Raw genomic sequence first — 14,573 nt, forward strand, 5'->3', positions numbered from 1 at the left:
CTTACTAGTTATTTACTGACTGCTTCTTTGAGCAAGGCCTATGCTAAATGCTTTACATCCCCCCTCCCAACTTTGTGAGGTTAGTGTCATTACTACTAACTCCATTTTGCCTATGAGGAAACAGAGCGTCCCAGAGGTTAATAAGTGGCCCAAATCACAATCCTGCAAGGGAGGAATCATTATTTCCATTTTACAGATGAAAAAATGAAGGCTCAGAAAGGTCTAGTAACATCCAAAGTCACACCATTTAGTAAAAGAGCTCAAGTCTGTCTGACTGCAAAGCCCATGTTCTTTCTTTCTTTCTTTTTATTTTTTAAAAAGATTTTATTTATTTACTCATGAGAGACACACACACAGAGAGAGAGAGAGGCAGAGACACAGGCAGAGCGAGAAGCAGGCTCCATGCAGGGAGCCCGATGTGGGACTCCATCCCAGGACTCCAGGATCATGTCCTGGGCCAAAGGAAGGTGCTCAACCACTAAGCCACCCAGGCGTCCCTCCTTTTTTTTTTTTTTTTTTTTTTGTTTGTTTTTAAATAAAGATTTTACTTACTTATTTGAGAGAGAAGCAGAAGGAGAAGCAGGAGAATGTGGGACTTGATCCCATGACCCCAGGATCACAACATGAGCCGAAGGCAGATGCCCAGCCAACTGAGCCACCCAAGTACCGGCCCATGTTCTTTCTTACTCTGCATTTCAAATGGAATTCTCAGGAATTTCACTGCTGGAGATAAATGATTTAAAATCTCTTCTGTAAAGATTTCTAGTTCTATACAACCAAACCAAATATATGTTAGAAAACAAATACCTGGGGAAGTCATCAGAATTCTAAAGAAATCTATTAAAGACTGCCCACAGGAAACCAGAGCATACAATTGTTTGGTAAATACTTCTGTTTAGAATCAAATGTATTTTCTAAAGCTCCAAGTAAAAGACAGAGACAGAAACCGGTTTTGATTGGTTGATAATCAGAATTCATAAGTGTGATGGATTCTTTCTGAAATTTTATATAAAGTCACTTGAGGGATCCCTGGGTGGCTCAGCGGTTTGGTACTGCCTTCGGCCCAGGGCCTAATCCTGGAGTCCCGGGATGGAGTCCTGCATCGGGCTCCCTGCATGGAGCCTGCTTCTCCCTCTGCCTGTGTCTCTGCCTCTCTCTCTATCTGTGTCTCTCATGAATAAATAAACAAAATCTTAAAAAAAAAAAAGTCACTTGAGCTTCAGCTGTGTCCCTCAGGTATCAGAAGAGAGTGGGGAGAGAACATTTATAGGGGACTGTGAGGTCCCACTGCTCCAGACTGTAGGCTGGGATGGATTTTTTTTTTTTTTTTATGATAGTCACAGAGAGAGAGAGAGAGGCAGAGACACAGGCAGAGGGAGAAGCAGGCTCCATGCACTGGGAGCCTGACGTGGGATTCGATCCCGGGCCTCCAGGATTGCGCCCTGGGCCAAAGGCAGGCGCCAAACCGCTGCGCCACCCAGGGATCCCGGCTGGGATGGATTTTAAAGATGTTGGAATCCAAACTCTCATTTCATAAATGGGAAAACGAAAACTCATCGCCAGTTAATTATAGAGTGGAGGCCAGAACTCTGGGTTTTCTGATTCTTAAACCATTGTTTTTTCCATGACAAGAATCAGGTATTGATTTAGAGTCTATTCTTTTTTTCCTCCTCTTCTGACTCAGAGAAGGTGAGAAAGAAAAAGGTGAGGAAGCTTGCAGAAGCATTTTAAAAATCTTTAGTATTCTTAGAATACTAAGAATCAAGTTATCTTGGAAAGTGTTGAAGGAGGTTAAGTGCAGAGGCTGGAATTAGCAGAGCACAGGAAACGAGAAGTTCTTATCTAAAGCAATTAGAGTAAGCAGGCAATTAGAGGCTTTTGTTACTTGGATTTAGGTGAATGCCCTGAAACAGCAAGCTTTTTGAAATCTGTGGCCAAATCAGAACCTAGAAAGTGAAGACTTCTAATCTCCAAGTAAAAGTTCAAAGTGAGATAAAAGGTATTTAAGGTTTTTATACTTCACTTGGTAGGAAAAAGAAAAAAAAATGAGATGAAACAAGATGTCAGCCAGGATCCTCTAAGTCTACCTCCAGGTCTGGGCAAGTCCAAAACCCACCTTTGGGTTTTTTGTGAATTGTCCCAGAGGCTTTTGTTTTCGTGGTCTTCTAGACTTTTGAGATCTTTCATGTGTAAATTGAGAATTTACTACAGCGATGGAAGGTGGGGTGGACATCCCAGCAACAGCAAATAAATTCAATCAGAATGGGTCCTAGCCCCACTCCCCTACATGTCTGAGCTTCTCTCCACCTGGCTAGCTCTTTCTCCACCACTTCTTTCTCTCCTACGCTCCACCTTCGCATTCCCAGGTAGGAGGAGAAACAACAAACTTCCTTAATCTCCTACAGAGCAGGTTTTCCCCTCCTCTGAAGTCCAGGTGCCTGTAGCATCTCAGCCCTCAAGATGGCATCCCTCCTCACAAGCTCTTCAAGGCTCTCCCACAGGGAGACAGCTCCCCCCTTCCCCTTCCTGAACAGGCAGTGTGGGTCTGGCTCTTGAGATGAAAAACAACTTTTTTTCTATGTCTTTATACAAGATGGGAAATTTCCTGAAGTTTAATTAAGATGGTAGTACTTGCTATACCGTGGTAGTGTTTATATTTTTCAATTGCTTTGTCCTGTATGGAATTTTATTTTAATAATGAAGAGTAATGGACCTTTCTTGATATGTGTCTAATTTTAATAAATGGTCTTCAAAATTGTAAAGCATCAGTGATCAGGTCTAGGCTTTATTCGCATCTTCTATCAAGGATTCACAACAAAGGTGGTTTAAATGAAGCAGCTGTAAAGAGGCAGCTTTAGGGCTCCTCACTGGCTCAGTGGTTTAGCGCCACCTTCAGCTCAGGTTGGGGTCCTGGGATCGAGTCCCACGTTGGGCTCCCTGCATGGAGCCTGCTTCTCCCTCTGCCTGTGTCCCTGCCCTCTGTGTCTCTCATGAATAAATAAATAAAATATTAAAAAAAAAAAGAGGCAGCTTTAGGGTGGCCTGGGTGGCTCAGTGGTTAAGTGTCTACCTTTGGCTGAGGTCCTGGGCTCAAGCCCTGCATCAGGCCCTCCGCTCAGTGGGAAGCCTGCTTCTCCCTTTCCCTCTACCTGCAGCTCCGCCTGCTTGTGCTCTTGCTCTCTGTCAAATAGATAGATAGATAGATAGATAGATAGATAGATAGATAGATAGATAGACAGATAGATATCTTTTTTTTTTAAAGAGGCACCTTTAGAATTAAAAGCATTAAGAGGCAATCAGGTAGGTACCCTTTTACCCTAAGGGGATGATTTTGAAAACCAAAGCCCATTTAAAATAATAGAAAGCATCACAAGCTCACTGTTTGGATTTGAACCTGTTTCCCCAAACAGGTTTCTCTTTCTAAAGACATATCTCACATTGTTTTTTTGTTTTATTTTTTTAAAGATTTTATTTTATTTATTCATGAGAGACACACAGAGAAAGACAGAGACACAGGCAGAGGGAGAAGCAGGCTCCCTGTGGGAAGCCTGATGCGGGACTCAATCCCAGGACCCTGGGATCTCACCCTGAGCCAAAGGCAGAGCCACCCAGGCATCCCCCTCTCACATCTGAAAGCTGTAAGTCACGATAGGCAAAGAATGAAGAAGCTGGGTCTCAGTGGCCTGATGCCCACAGTCCTGGAGAGATGGCTTAAGGAATTTTTCTCTGTACTTTCATGCTCCCGGGCTTTTTTTCTGTTCCAATCATTCCATTTCATGAAGCTCTACCTTTGCCAAGTATCCAAGTATTTTCTGCTTACAGGAGCCAAGGAATCCTCAGTGCTCAGGTCTCAGGTACCTTCTGGGCCGCTTTGAGGGTCTGTCCTTCTCATCCTCACCTTTATAATGTGTTCCCCTGAATTTTACCGCTCACCTGTTTGCCCAGTTCCTCCTACATATCTCCATACATACACCTATCTAAAGGATGTGAGAACTTTCTATTGAATGAACATGGTGTTGTCTCCATTGCCATGGCACCAGGCTGCGTCTACCACCCTCTCTGCAGTGGCAAGTCTCGAGTTCTGCTCCCTTTTTTCCTGTCCCCTAATTGAATTTCCTCAAAACCCATTTCCTCTTCTCTCAGGTCCCACATCCAGCATTTCCTAATTTTCACAACTGTCTTGCATTACTGAGGAGGTTGCTTATTTCCTCTGAGCTAGGTGGCCCACAGTGAGGGCAAACTGCCACCACGTGGAGAGCGGGCCTGAGCCACACGCTGCCTCGCGGCCCCACACAACCAGGCTTGTCACAGGCATCCTTACCGAGAGAATGATCTAGCACGCTTCTGGAGGGTTTAATGATGCCTTATGCTCCTTATCAAAACTACCAAGCATAAATAGTGATTATAATTAGTATATTTACATAAACAATACAAGTACATCAATACAACTGCACACTTCATTTTATTAATGGCTTCACCATTCTCTCTCATTGTCTAATTTGTCCTGGTCTCCCTTAATGAGCACAACTTTTAAAGTTTATAAATATAATGAATTTTTTAATGTACGCAAACCCTTCTAGTGTGTGACAGATGGTTAATGTCAAAAGCCCCTGGGGAAGGCTTCTGTGTAGCCTTTTATTTTGTCTTGTGTTTTAAGCCAGAGAAATGTTTGACTGTGCTGATAATTTGTAAGCATACATCAACCATCAACTTTTATCGTCCTTTACATTCTCAGCTCTCCCCTGGATTTCTCTTCTACTCCTGGCCTAGAAAGGGCTGGGAAACTGGGCAGAAGCGTGCCTAAATGGCCTGTGTGATAAGCCTCATAAAGTTATTTTTCTCAATTAATCGTTTTCACTGACAATTTTACTGCTCTGCGTTCAGCTTCTCCATTCCCTTGGGCATCTGTACATATGTCTGTTATAAACCTCATCCAGTCCAACAAAATTGGCCCCTCAATACAGACTGCCCTATTTTTTAAAAAGCTCATTTTAAAAAGCTCTCTCTCTCTCTTTTTTTGAAACATAACACTTGAAAATACATTTAAACAGAAAGTAATAGCTTTAAAGCAGAGCTCTAAAAGTGATTTATTCCTAAGTACATACTTATTCCTCTCCCAATTGACATCTATTTTATATTAATTTTCCTTGAGTGTGTATCCTCAGCTTATTTCTAAATCTTTACTACTAAAATGAACTTTTTATTCCACCCTTATTCTTTTCTACTTTGTTCCAAAGACTCTCATATGGGCTGAGAGGGATCCACCGGGTGTACGGACCACAATTTGGAAAACTCTGCTATGAAATAATAATGCTCCCTAGTCACAATCACTGACTTTATTAGGTAGTCAATTAGCTATTTTTTAATTAGGGAAGGAAAAGTTCCTAATTCATTTTTTCTGAAGTGACTTGAAGTGCACTTTTATAATCATGCTCCACTGGTAACAGGAAAACTATGGAAAGTACACCTTTTTTCTTAGGTAAGTTGAACCTTCACTCTATCAGTTAGTAATTTCTTTTATTTTTTTTTAAGATTTTATTTCTTTATTTGAGAGAGTGAGTGAGGGAGAGAGAGCATGAGTGGGGAGAGAGAAAAAGGGAAAGCAGATTCCCCTCTGATCAGAGAGCCCGATGTGGGAGCTCAATCCCAGGACCCTGGGATCTTGACCTGAGTAGAAGGCAGACACCCAGGGGCCCCTAGAGGTAAGTAATTTCCATAGAGAAATCTCTATAGCCCATTCTCCCTCACCCCAAAGGACTCACAGCAGAAGAAAGAATCAATGATAATAATGTTCCCTTTATATTGTATACTTTTTCACAGCAGATTCATATACTTCAGTTCATCCAGGTTTTTTTTTAAAGATTTTATTTATTTTATTTATTTGACACAGAGAGAGCACAAGCAGGAGGAGCAACAGCAAGAGAGGGAGAAGCAGGTTCTTTGCTGAGCAGGAAGCCCAAGGCAGGGCTTGATCCCAGGACCCTAGGATGACCTGAGCTGAAGGCAGAGGCTTAACTGACTGAGCCATTGAAGGGTCCCCAGTTTTGCTTTTTTTAAATAGATGAGAAAACAGAGACTTAGAGTCTCATGGGAATAAAAAGTAGCACATAGGGAATACAGTCACAGATATTATGATAGTGTTGTGTGATGACAGATGTTAGCTCTACTTGTGGTGAGCACAGCATAATGTATAGAGATGTTGAATCACAATGTTGTACACCTGAAACTAATGCAATACTGTATGTCAACTATACTCAAATATTTTTTTTTAAAAGAGGCTTAGAGAAATTAAATAAAGGATGTCTTCCAGGTCACATAGCTTGTCAGTCAGAGACTAGAATTTAAATCACCACTTGATGATTCTGATTAAAAAAACAAAACAAACAAATTTCATTTCACAAATAGGATTAGAGATCTAGCAATTTTCATAAACATTATGGTACAGAAGCTTTTATAAGCAATACTTACCAGTGACTGCGCTTTTCTTAGCCTAGATCTGTCCTGCAATTTATTTTTCTTATCACGTGACTGTCGACTGGAATCTGGGTTCATTTCATGTCTTTTCCTCCTCCTGTAAATTCAAAGTCATTAGCACATTACAAACAATCATTCTAAATTTGTATAGCTATTTGTCTGTTTTATTTTGTTGTTCCTGTGGTTTAAATGATTGTTTTCATTCAACTGGAAAGGAGCCAAATATAATATCACTAGAAAACTGGTTGAATAAACTGGCAAATCCATGCAATGGAGCACAGCAAAAAGGAAAGCATGGTATTTCTACATACATCTGTGGGGTGATCTCCAGGATATACTGTTATATGAAAAAAGAAAGGTGAATAAAATGGTATGCGTTGTGTATATTTTATTTCAGAAACAGATGTATTTGCTTAAATTTTGTCAAATGGAAGGACTAGGGGCACCTGGGTGGCTCAGTTGGTTAAGCGTCTGCCTTAGGCTCAGGTCATGATCCCAGGGTCATGGGATCAACCTGGCATTGGGCTCCGTGATCAGCAGGGAGTCTGCTTCTCCCCCTGTCCCTCACTCCGCTTGTGCTCTCTCACGCACTCTTCCTTTTCTTTTTTTCTTTTTTTAAAGATTTTATTTACTTATCCATGAGAGACACAGAGAGAAAGGCAGAGACATAGGCAGAGGGAGAAGTAGGCTCCCTCCTGGGAGCCCAGTGTGGGACTCCGGGATAATGACCTGAGCCAAAGGCAGGCACTCAATCACTGAGCCACCCAGGAGCCCCAATTAATAAAAACTTAAAAATATAGAAATATGGGATGCCTGGGTGGTTCAGCAGTTGAGCACCTGCCCCTGGTTCAGGGTGTGATCCACGGTCTCAGGATCGAGTCCCACACTAGGCTTCCTGCCTGAAGCCTGCTTCTCCCTCTGCCTATGTCTCTGCCTTTCTCTCTCTGTGTCTTTCATGAATAAATAAATAAAATCTTTAAAAAATAAAAATAAAGAAATATTTTTAAAAACGGAAGGACTGTAGCATAACATTTTGAAAACTGGTTACCTATAAGTAGGATTCCCATGAGATCCAATCAAGAACAAAGAACAGTATGGAGGAGTAGGAACAGAAGCTAGACTTTTCCAAATATACTTTGTTTTATATATCTGCCTTTGAATCTTCAATTTTTCTCAAAGGGACAAAATCCCCAAAATTTAAGAACAAAATGAAAGGGCAGCCAGGGTGGCTCAGCGGTTTAGCGCCACCTTCAGACCAGGGCCTGATCCTGGAGACCCGGGATCAAGTCCCATGTTGGGCTCCCTGCATGGAGCCTGCTTCTCCCTCTGCCTGTGTCTCTGCCTCTCTCTCTCTCTCTCTCTCTGTGTGTGTGTCTCTCATGAATAAATAAATAAAATATTAAAAAAAAAGAACAAAATGAACAAAAAAAGAAACAATCTTGTCTCTGGAATTGGTGGTATTACTACACTGAGGAACTAGGGACTTTAACACAGTAATTTGAATATTCTTAGTAGAATATAAGGACAAAAGCACAGGCAAAGAAATCTTAAACTGTTTTTAGTAATCGTATTGTTTGAATCAATATTAGTATTGATTTTCTAAAACTATCATATATATTTGGATAAAGCAAGGATCAGCAAACTATAACTCTGAGGTCAACTTGGCCCAGTGCCTGTTTTTATAAATAAAGCTATATTGGGACATACTCATGCTCATTTTTTGCATATTGTCTTTAACTATTTTCAGGCTACAATGGCAGAGCAGTTGTGACAGAGTGACATCCTGTAAAGCCTAACATATTTATCATTTAGTGCTTTCTAAAAAAGTTTACCTGTAGTAATGGACCTAGGCAATGGTCCTCAAAACCACTAACATTACACACAAAAAGAGACAACCAGAAATTATGTGCCTCATGATAGAAGTACATGATCTTATATACTCCAGCCTCTAGATCTGACTACCAGTATGGCCAAGTACAGGAGACAGAGGAACATGTTAAGCTGCATATTGGGAGTACAATCAGCAAAATTGAGAATGTGAAAAGTTCTACAGGTTGATCTCTATAACAAACAAATTACAAGGGAGAGAAAAAGACAGAGGGTAAGCCTATAGATCCAAAAATGATTTAAGTGACACATGGACTAAATACAATCCACAGACTTCGTCTGGAACTTGATTAAATAAACCAACTGTTTAAAAATACTATTTATGAGACATTCAAAGATACCTCAAAACTTTTTTATTTTTATTTTTATTTTTATTTTAATTTATGATAGTCACAGAGACAGAGAGGCAGAGACACAGGCAGAGGGTGAAGCAGGCTCCATGCATCAGGAGCCCGACGTGGGATTCGATCCCGGGTCTCCAGGATCACGCCCTGGGCCAAAGCCAGGCGCCAAACCGCTGCACCACCCAGGGATCCCCAGATACCTCAAAACTGACTTGATATTTGATTGATTATATTATGGAGTCATCTATTGATTTCAATGTGATATCATATCATGATTTTTAGAAAGAGTTTATCTTTTGAGGATAGGCATTTATTGAAATATATATGAATGAAATAATGACATTTAGGTTTGTCTCCAAAGTGACCTGGGGAAGGGCAGAGTGGGTGAGGGATAAATGAAACCAGACTGGTCATGAATTCAAAACTATTAATGCTAGCTGATGGTTACAAGTGGTTGTATTCTCTCTACTCTTACATATATTTATTTCCATTATAAAAATTATATTTGAAAGATCAGCTTTGCCCAAATATTTCTTGTTGCTTAATTTGCAAAACTTTCTCCCAACTTTTAATTAAGAAGTTTCAAATATACAAAATAGTTGAAAGAATAGCACAGTAATCACCCATACACTCTCCAGCTAGATTCAACAATTAGTGACATTCAGTTATTTTTGCTTTCTCTCTCTCTCTCTCTCTCTATATATATATATATATAGATAGATACATATGTATACATGCACAAGCCACATATATGTGCAGGTATGTATTTTTTGCTACACCATAGGAATATAAATTACAGACATTTCACCCCTAAATACTTCAATATTCATCTCCTAAGATAAAGACATTTGCCTCCTCAACCACATTAGTATCATGATACTTTGGAAAACGAACAGTAATGCTTTATTATCATTTAATATTCAGTCCATATTCAAATTTCTGCAATCGTCCCAAGAATGCCTTCTTTTTTGAAAGATTAGAATTCTGTCTAGATTCAAACTGTATTTGGTTATGTCTCTGATGTTAGAATATTTTCCCCACTTCTTTTTTTTTTTCCCCATGGCACTGACTCTTTGAAGAGTCCAAGCATCTGGTCTATGTCGGTGAATATAGCACATGCACTTAAAAAAATGTGTTTGTGGAATTGTCTATCTTTTTAAAGCTGTCAATTTTTGTCTTATGTTCTTTGAGGCTTTGTAATTAGGTACATATGCATTTATAACAGTTACATATTTTCATTTAGTTAATATTTATATTATTATGAAGTGCTGCCCTTTATCTTTGGTAATACTTTATCTTAACGTCTATTTTATTTAATGTTAATGGCCATTCTAGCCTTCGTATGCTTATTTCTTTGCATGGTACATCTTTTTCCATCACTTCATTTTTATTTATTTTTATTTATTTTTAAGATTTTATTTATTTATTCATGATAGACATAGAGAAAAAGAGAGAGGCAGAGACACAGGCAGAGGGAGAAGAAGCAGGCTCCATGCCGGGAGCCCGACACAGGACTTGATCCCAGGACCCTGGGATCATGCCCTGGGTCAAAGGCAGGCGCTGAACCGCTGAGTCACCCAGGAATCCCGCATCACTTCATTTTTAAACTTATTTGTGTCTTTAAATTTAGGGTGTGTCTCTTGTAAAATATATACAGTTGGTTCTTGCCTTTTTACCTGTTCTGATAATGTCTGACTTTTAATTGGAGGTTCAATACATTAATGTTTAATGTAATTATTGCTTTACACAAAAAGTATTTGAGTTTCACAGAAAACTCAGGACAATAGCACTTAATGTACCATACATATGTCTGGGTATCTAAATTTGCCTCTCTTTTATTTACCACCATAGTTCAGACTAAGGGCCATATACATACTCTTAAATATTATCTTCATGGATATATTGATCAATACACAGTCAATACATTCACAATGATTCAAAATTCAAGAGTTCAAAAGGATGTGCAGTGAAATTTGTCCTATCTATCCTTGTCTCCAACTTACTGTTCTCTTCCTTGAAGGCAAGTGATATATATTAGTTTATTGTGTATATTCCAGAGATATTTTATGTATAGATATTTATGAATATATACATATATTCTTTCTTCTCCATCTACTTTAATAAAAATGGTAGAATGTCTTTTAAGCTTTGATTGTACCTTGTTTTTTTTTTCTGCCCAATATTTTCTAAATTACCAGCAAACTAATTAGGCTTTTTCTGATACAACTAGATAGATTTAAAGTTCATGAATTCAAAGGCTATACTTCTCTCAAAATCAGTTAATGAGTATTGCAAAGCTAATCAGTGGTGATATAAAAATGAGTAAGACGTGGTCTGCATGCTCAAAGAGTTCAATTCTTTTTTTTTTTTAAAGATTTTATTTATTTATTCATGAGATACACAGAGAGGGAGAGAGAGGCAGAGACATAGGCAGAGGGAGAAGCAGGCTCCATGCAGGGAGCCCGATGTGGGACTCGATCCCGGGACTCCAGGATCATGCCCTGGGCTGAAGGCAGGTGCCAAACCGCTGAGCCACCCAGGGATCCCCCAAAGAGTTCAATTCTTGCTTAGTTAGGGATACCACTCTCATCTCACCTCCAAAGGGACTCCAATAGTCCTGAAAATACACATGTAATCTGAAAGTCCCCAAGTTACCAAACTTTCTGGAATTACTCTTTGTTTTAAAAAAAATTTTTTTTTAATTCAATTAATTAACATAAATGTATTATTAGTTTCAGAGGTAGAGGTCAGTGATTCATCTGTCTTATATAACACCCAGTGCTCATTACATCAAATATCCTTTCTTTTATTAGCCAAATAATATAATTTTAGAAACAATCCTACAAAAGAGGTATTTACTTACTATGTGTCAGGCACTATCATAAGCATTTCACATACATGAGGATTACCTCACAGGGATCCTATGGGTTAGATATTACTTACTGCCATTTTATAGGTGTAGAAACCAAGGCACAGAAAAGTTAAGGAACTCCCCAGGATCACATTAGAAGTGTGGGAGTCTGGATTTGAACCCAAGTAATATGGCACCAGAGCCTGTATACTGCCACCATCTTATGCTACCCTGATGTTAATCTGTTGAAATATCTTCTGAAAACATGGACATATGTGTGTCCTATATACATGCACATATGTGTGTCTATCAACAAATAAACATACGTATGTATATACAGATACAGATTTATATTTTTTTACTTTTTCCTCTTTCTGTACAATGGGTGGCATACTAAAGATACTCTCTTAAAATTTGCTTTTCTCACTTAACAACCTACCCTCTCACTCCTTATCAGTTCATAGAGTGCTTCCTCATTTCTACTGTTGCCTAGTTCACCACTGTGTAAATGGACCATGCATAGTTTATTCAACAGACACTATGTATGAAAATTTAAGTTATTCACAATATTTAAAAGTTGTAAACAATCCTGCAGTAAAACCCCTGCACAAATATTCTTTCCATATTTTCAAGGTTGATTCCTAAAAGTGGGATTTGGGGGTCAAAATGTAAATGCATACGTATTTTTGCTAGATAATTGTCAAACACCCTTCCATAAGGTTATGCTAATTTATCTTCTCACCTGCAATGTATGAGGCTGTTTGCCCACAGCCTTACCAACAGAAAGTACTGTCAAACTTTTAAAGCTTTTGCCAATCATATAATTGAAAAATGGTAAAATAATGAGATTTGTTAGTGGCAATGGGGGTGGAAAAGACAACAGGGTAAGAGTGGAGTAGAAGAGATGAGGATGTGAGTATATCTTTTGTTCACCTCTTGTATATTTTTATATAGTTTTAACTTTAGAACAATGTAACATACCTACACTGATAGTAAAAGGAGATATTTAAAAAAAGAACCCAGAGACACCTGGGTGGCTCAGCGGTTGAGCCACTGCCTTCAGCTCAGGGCATAATCCTTGAGTCTGGGATGGAGTCCCACACCGGACTCCTTGCAGGGAGCCTGCTTCTCCTTCTGCCTATGTCTCTGCCTCTCTCTCTCTCTGTATCTCTCATGAATAAATAAATAAATAAATAAATAAATAAATAAATAAATAAATAAATAAATAAAATATTTTTGAAAAAGAACCCATATAACTTTGGAACACAGTATTATAAATATATGTCCTCAGACTAAAATCAAAAAGAATTATAAACAAATATTGAATTCTAGTTAGATTTTTTTCTTAGGATTTTATTTATTTATATGACACAGAGAGTGAGCACAAGCAGTGGGAGCAGCAGAGGGAGAGGGAGAAGCAGACTCCCCACTGAGCAGGGAGCCCGACAAAGATGTGGGGATTGATCCTAGGATCCCAGAATCATGACCTGAGCTGAAAACAGAAGTTTAACCAACTGAGCCACCTAGGTGTCTCAGCAGATTTGTTTTAATAATGAAATGGGTTAGTTATATTGAAATTCCTTTCTGAATTTGTTTTTTTTTAAAGATTTTATTTATTTATTCATAAGAGACACACACAGAGAGAGAGAGAGAGAGAGAGAGAGAGGCAGAGACACAAGCAGAGGGAGAAGCAGGCTCCATTCAGGGAGCCCGATGTGGGACTCGATCCCAGGACTCCAGGATCATGCCCTGGGCTGTAGGCAGGTGTTAAACCACTGAGCCACCCAGGGATCCCCTCCTTTCTGAATTTGTAAGTAAATATATACTGTTTTTGTAAATGTGTATATATAGTACATAGTATAGAATTTTTATATAAATTATATATGTACATATAATATATAATCAAACTCATATATGTGTATATATAACTTGTATAAATAAATATGAGAGCCCGATTTCTCACTGTCAGAGAAGGGAGGTGCAAATATGAAAAAGGAAAAGACCAGAACGAACTCTATGGTGCTAGACTGAAATTTGAAGTCTTAAATATTAAAAGAAGCTGTAACATTAAGTCATTATAGCTACAAGATGCAAACAAATCCAAATGAACAGGGTAAACTTGCCAATAGTGGTTTATTTACCTTTCAATTACTTTTTGCTTCTATGTATTGAAAGGTATTTGCATTTCACAGTAAATTCTATTTTTCTCTTGTCATATAATTAAGTGCCAGCAAATTGTTTCTAACAGCAAATAAATAGAGAAGAGCATAGAGCTTCTCACCCTTGCCAGATTTGCTCAATGGGGTCACAGTTGTCCAGATAATTGAAGCGAATGATATCAGTTGGATGCTTATCAGAGGATCGCCAGGGTGGGAGTTCTTTCTCCGCTGCGTGAGTCTTCTTCCTCAAAGAGGAAGAGGACCGAAAAGCTGATGCAGGAGACTGCTTTTCCCCTGGAGACCTGCTTGTAACTGGTTGAACATTGGCAATGGCAAACCCATCTTTTGGAGGTGTCTAGAACAAGAAAATTAATTATTTCTGGTCTTAGAACATCATAAAAATCACAACAATAAAACAAAGCAGCAGCAGCAGCATCACCACAATTACAATGATAAAGGTGACAATAATGAAGCAGCCACCAACCCAGGAGTCCTTGTATATGCTAGGTACTGTCTCAGGAAGTTTTCATGTATTATTTTATTTAATTTTCATAATAACTCTAAAAGGTAATAGTTACTACTCCCATTTTACAGAAGAGAAAACTGAAGATAGGACAAGTCGATGAGCTTGTCCTCTACTACGTAAGTAGTAAGACAGAAGGTCAGAATTTGAATCTAGGACTGTCTTGCTTCAAGCCTTTGCACTAAACCTCTTTATCCTGTACTGCCACCTCTTCCACCACATCATTGCATAATTTTTTCATGACTGCAGTTAATTGACTCATGAACACGTGCACATTCCAAAAATTAGTTCTCCAGGCTTAATTATCTGTAACACATAGGGACAACTTTGAGTTA

General features: G+C 38.9%; 1 protein-coding gene across 6 annotated transcripts in view; it reads right to left on the reverse strand.

Moving 5' to 3' along the window:
- Positions 1-14,573, reverse strand: part of FBXO16 (F-box protein 16) — a 59,919-nt gene that overhangs the window by 10,726 nt on the left and 34,620 nt on the right. For 4 of the 6 annotated variants that reach the window (XM_055345899.1, XM_055345898.1, XM_055345900.1 and 1 more), the window contains 2 exons: positions 13,838-14,070; positions 6,469-6,571 (listed from right to left, as the gene is read on the reverse strand). In XM_055345899.1, coding sequence (XP_055201874.1) covers positions 6,469-6,571; positions 13,838-14,070 — 336 coding nt within the window. Of the gene's footprint in view, positions 1-611; positions 721-6,012; positions 6,363-6,468; positions 6,572-13,837; positions 14,071-14,573 lie in introns of those variants that run through there. The other 2 variants (XM_055345904.1, XM_055345901.1) reach the window with 2 other exon arrangements.

The sequence above is a fragment of the Nyctereutes procyonoides genome, unplaced genomic scaffold (assembly GCF_905146905.1).
Source record: "Nyctereutes procyonoides isolate TBG_1078 unplaced genomic scaffold, NYPRO_anot_genome, whole genome shotgun sequence".
NCBI classification, from domain to species: domain Eukaryota; kingdom Metazoa; phylum Chordata; class Mammalia; order Carnivora; family Canidae; genus Nyctereutes; species Nyctereutes procyonoides.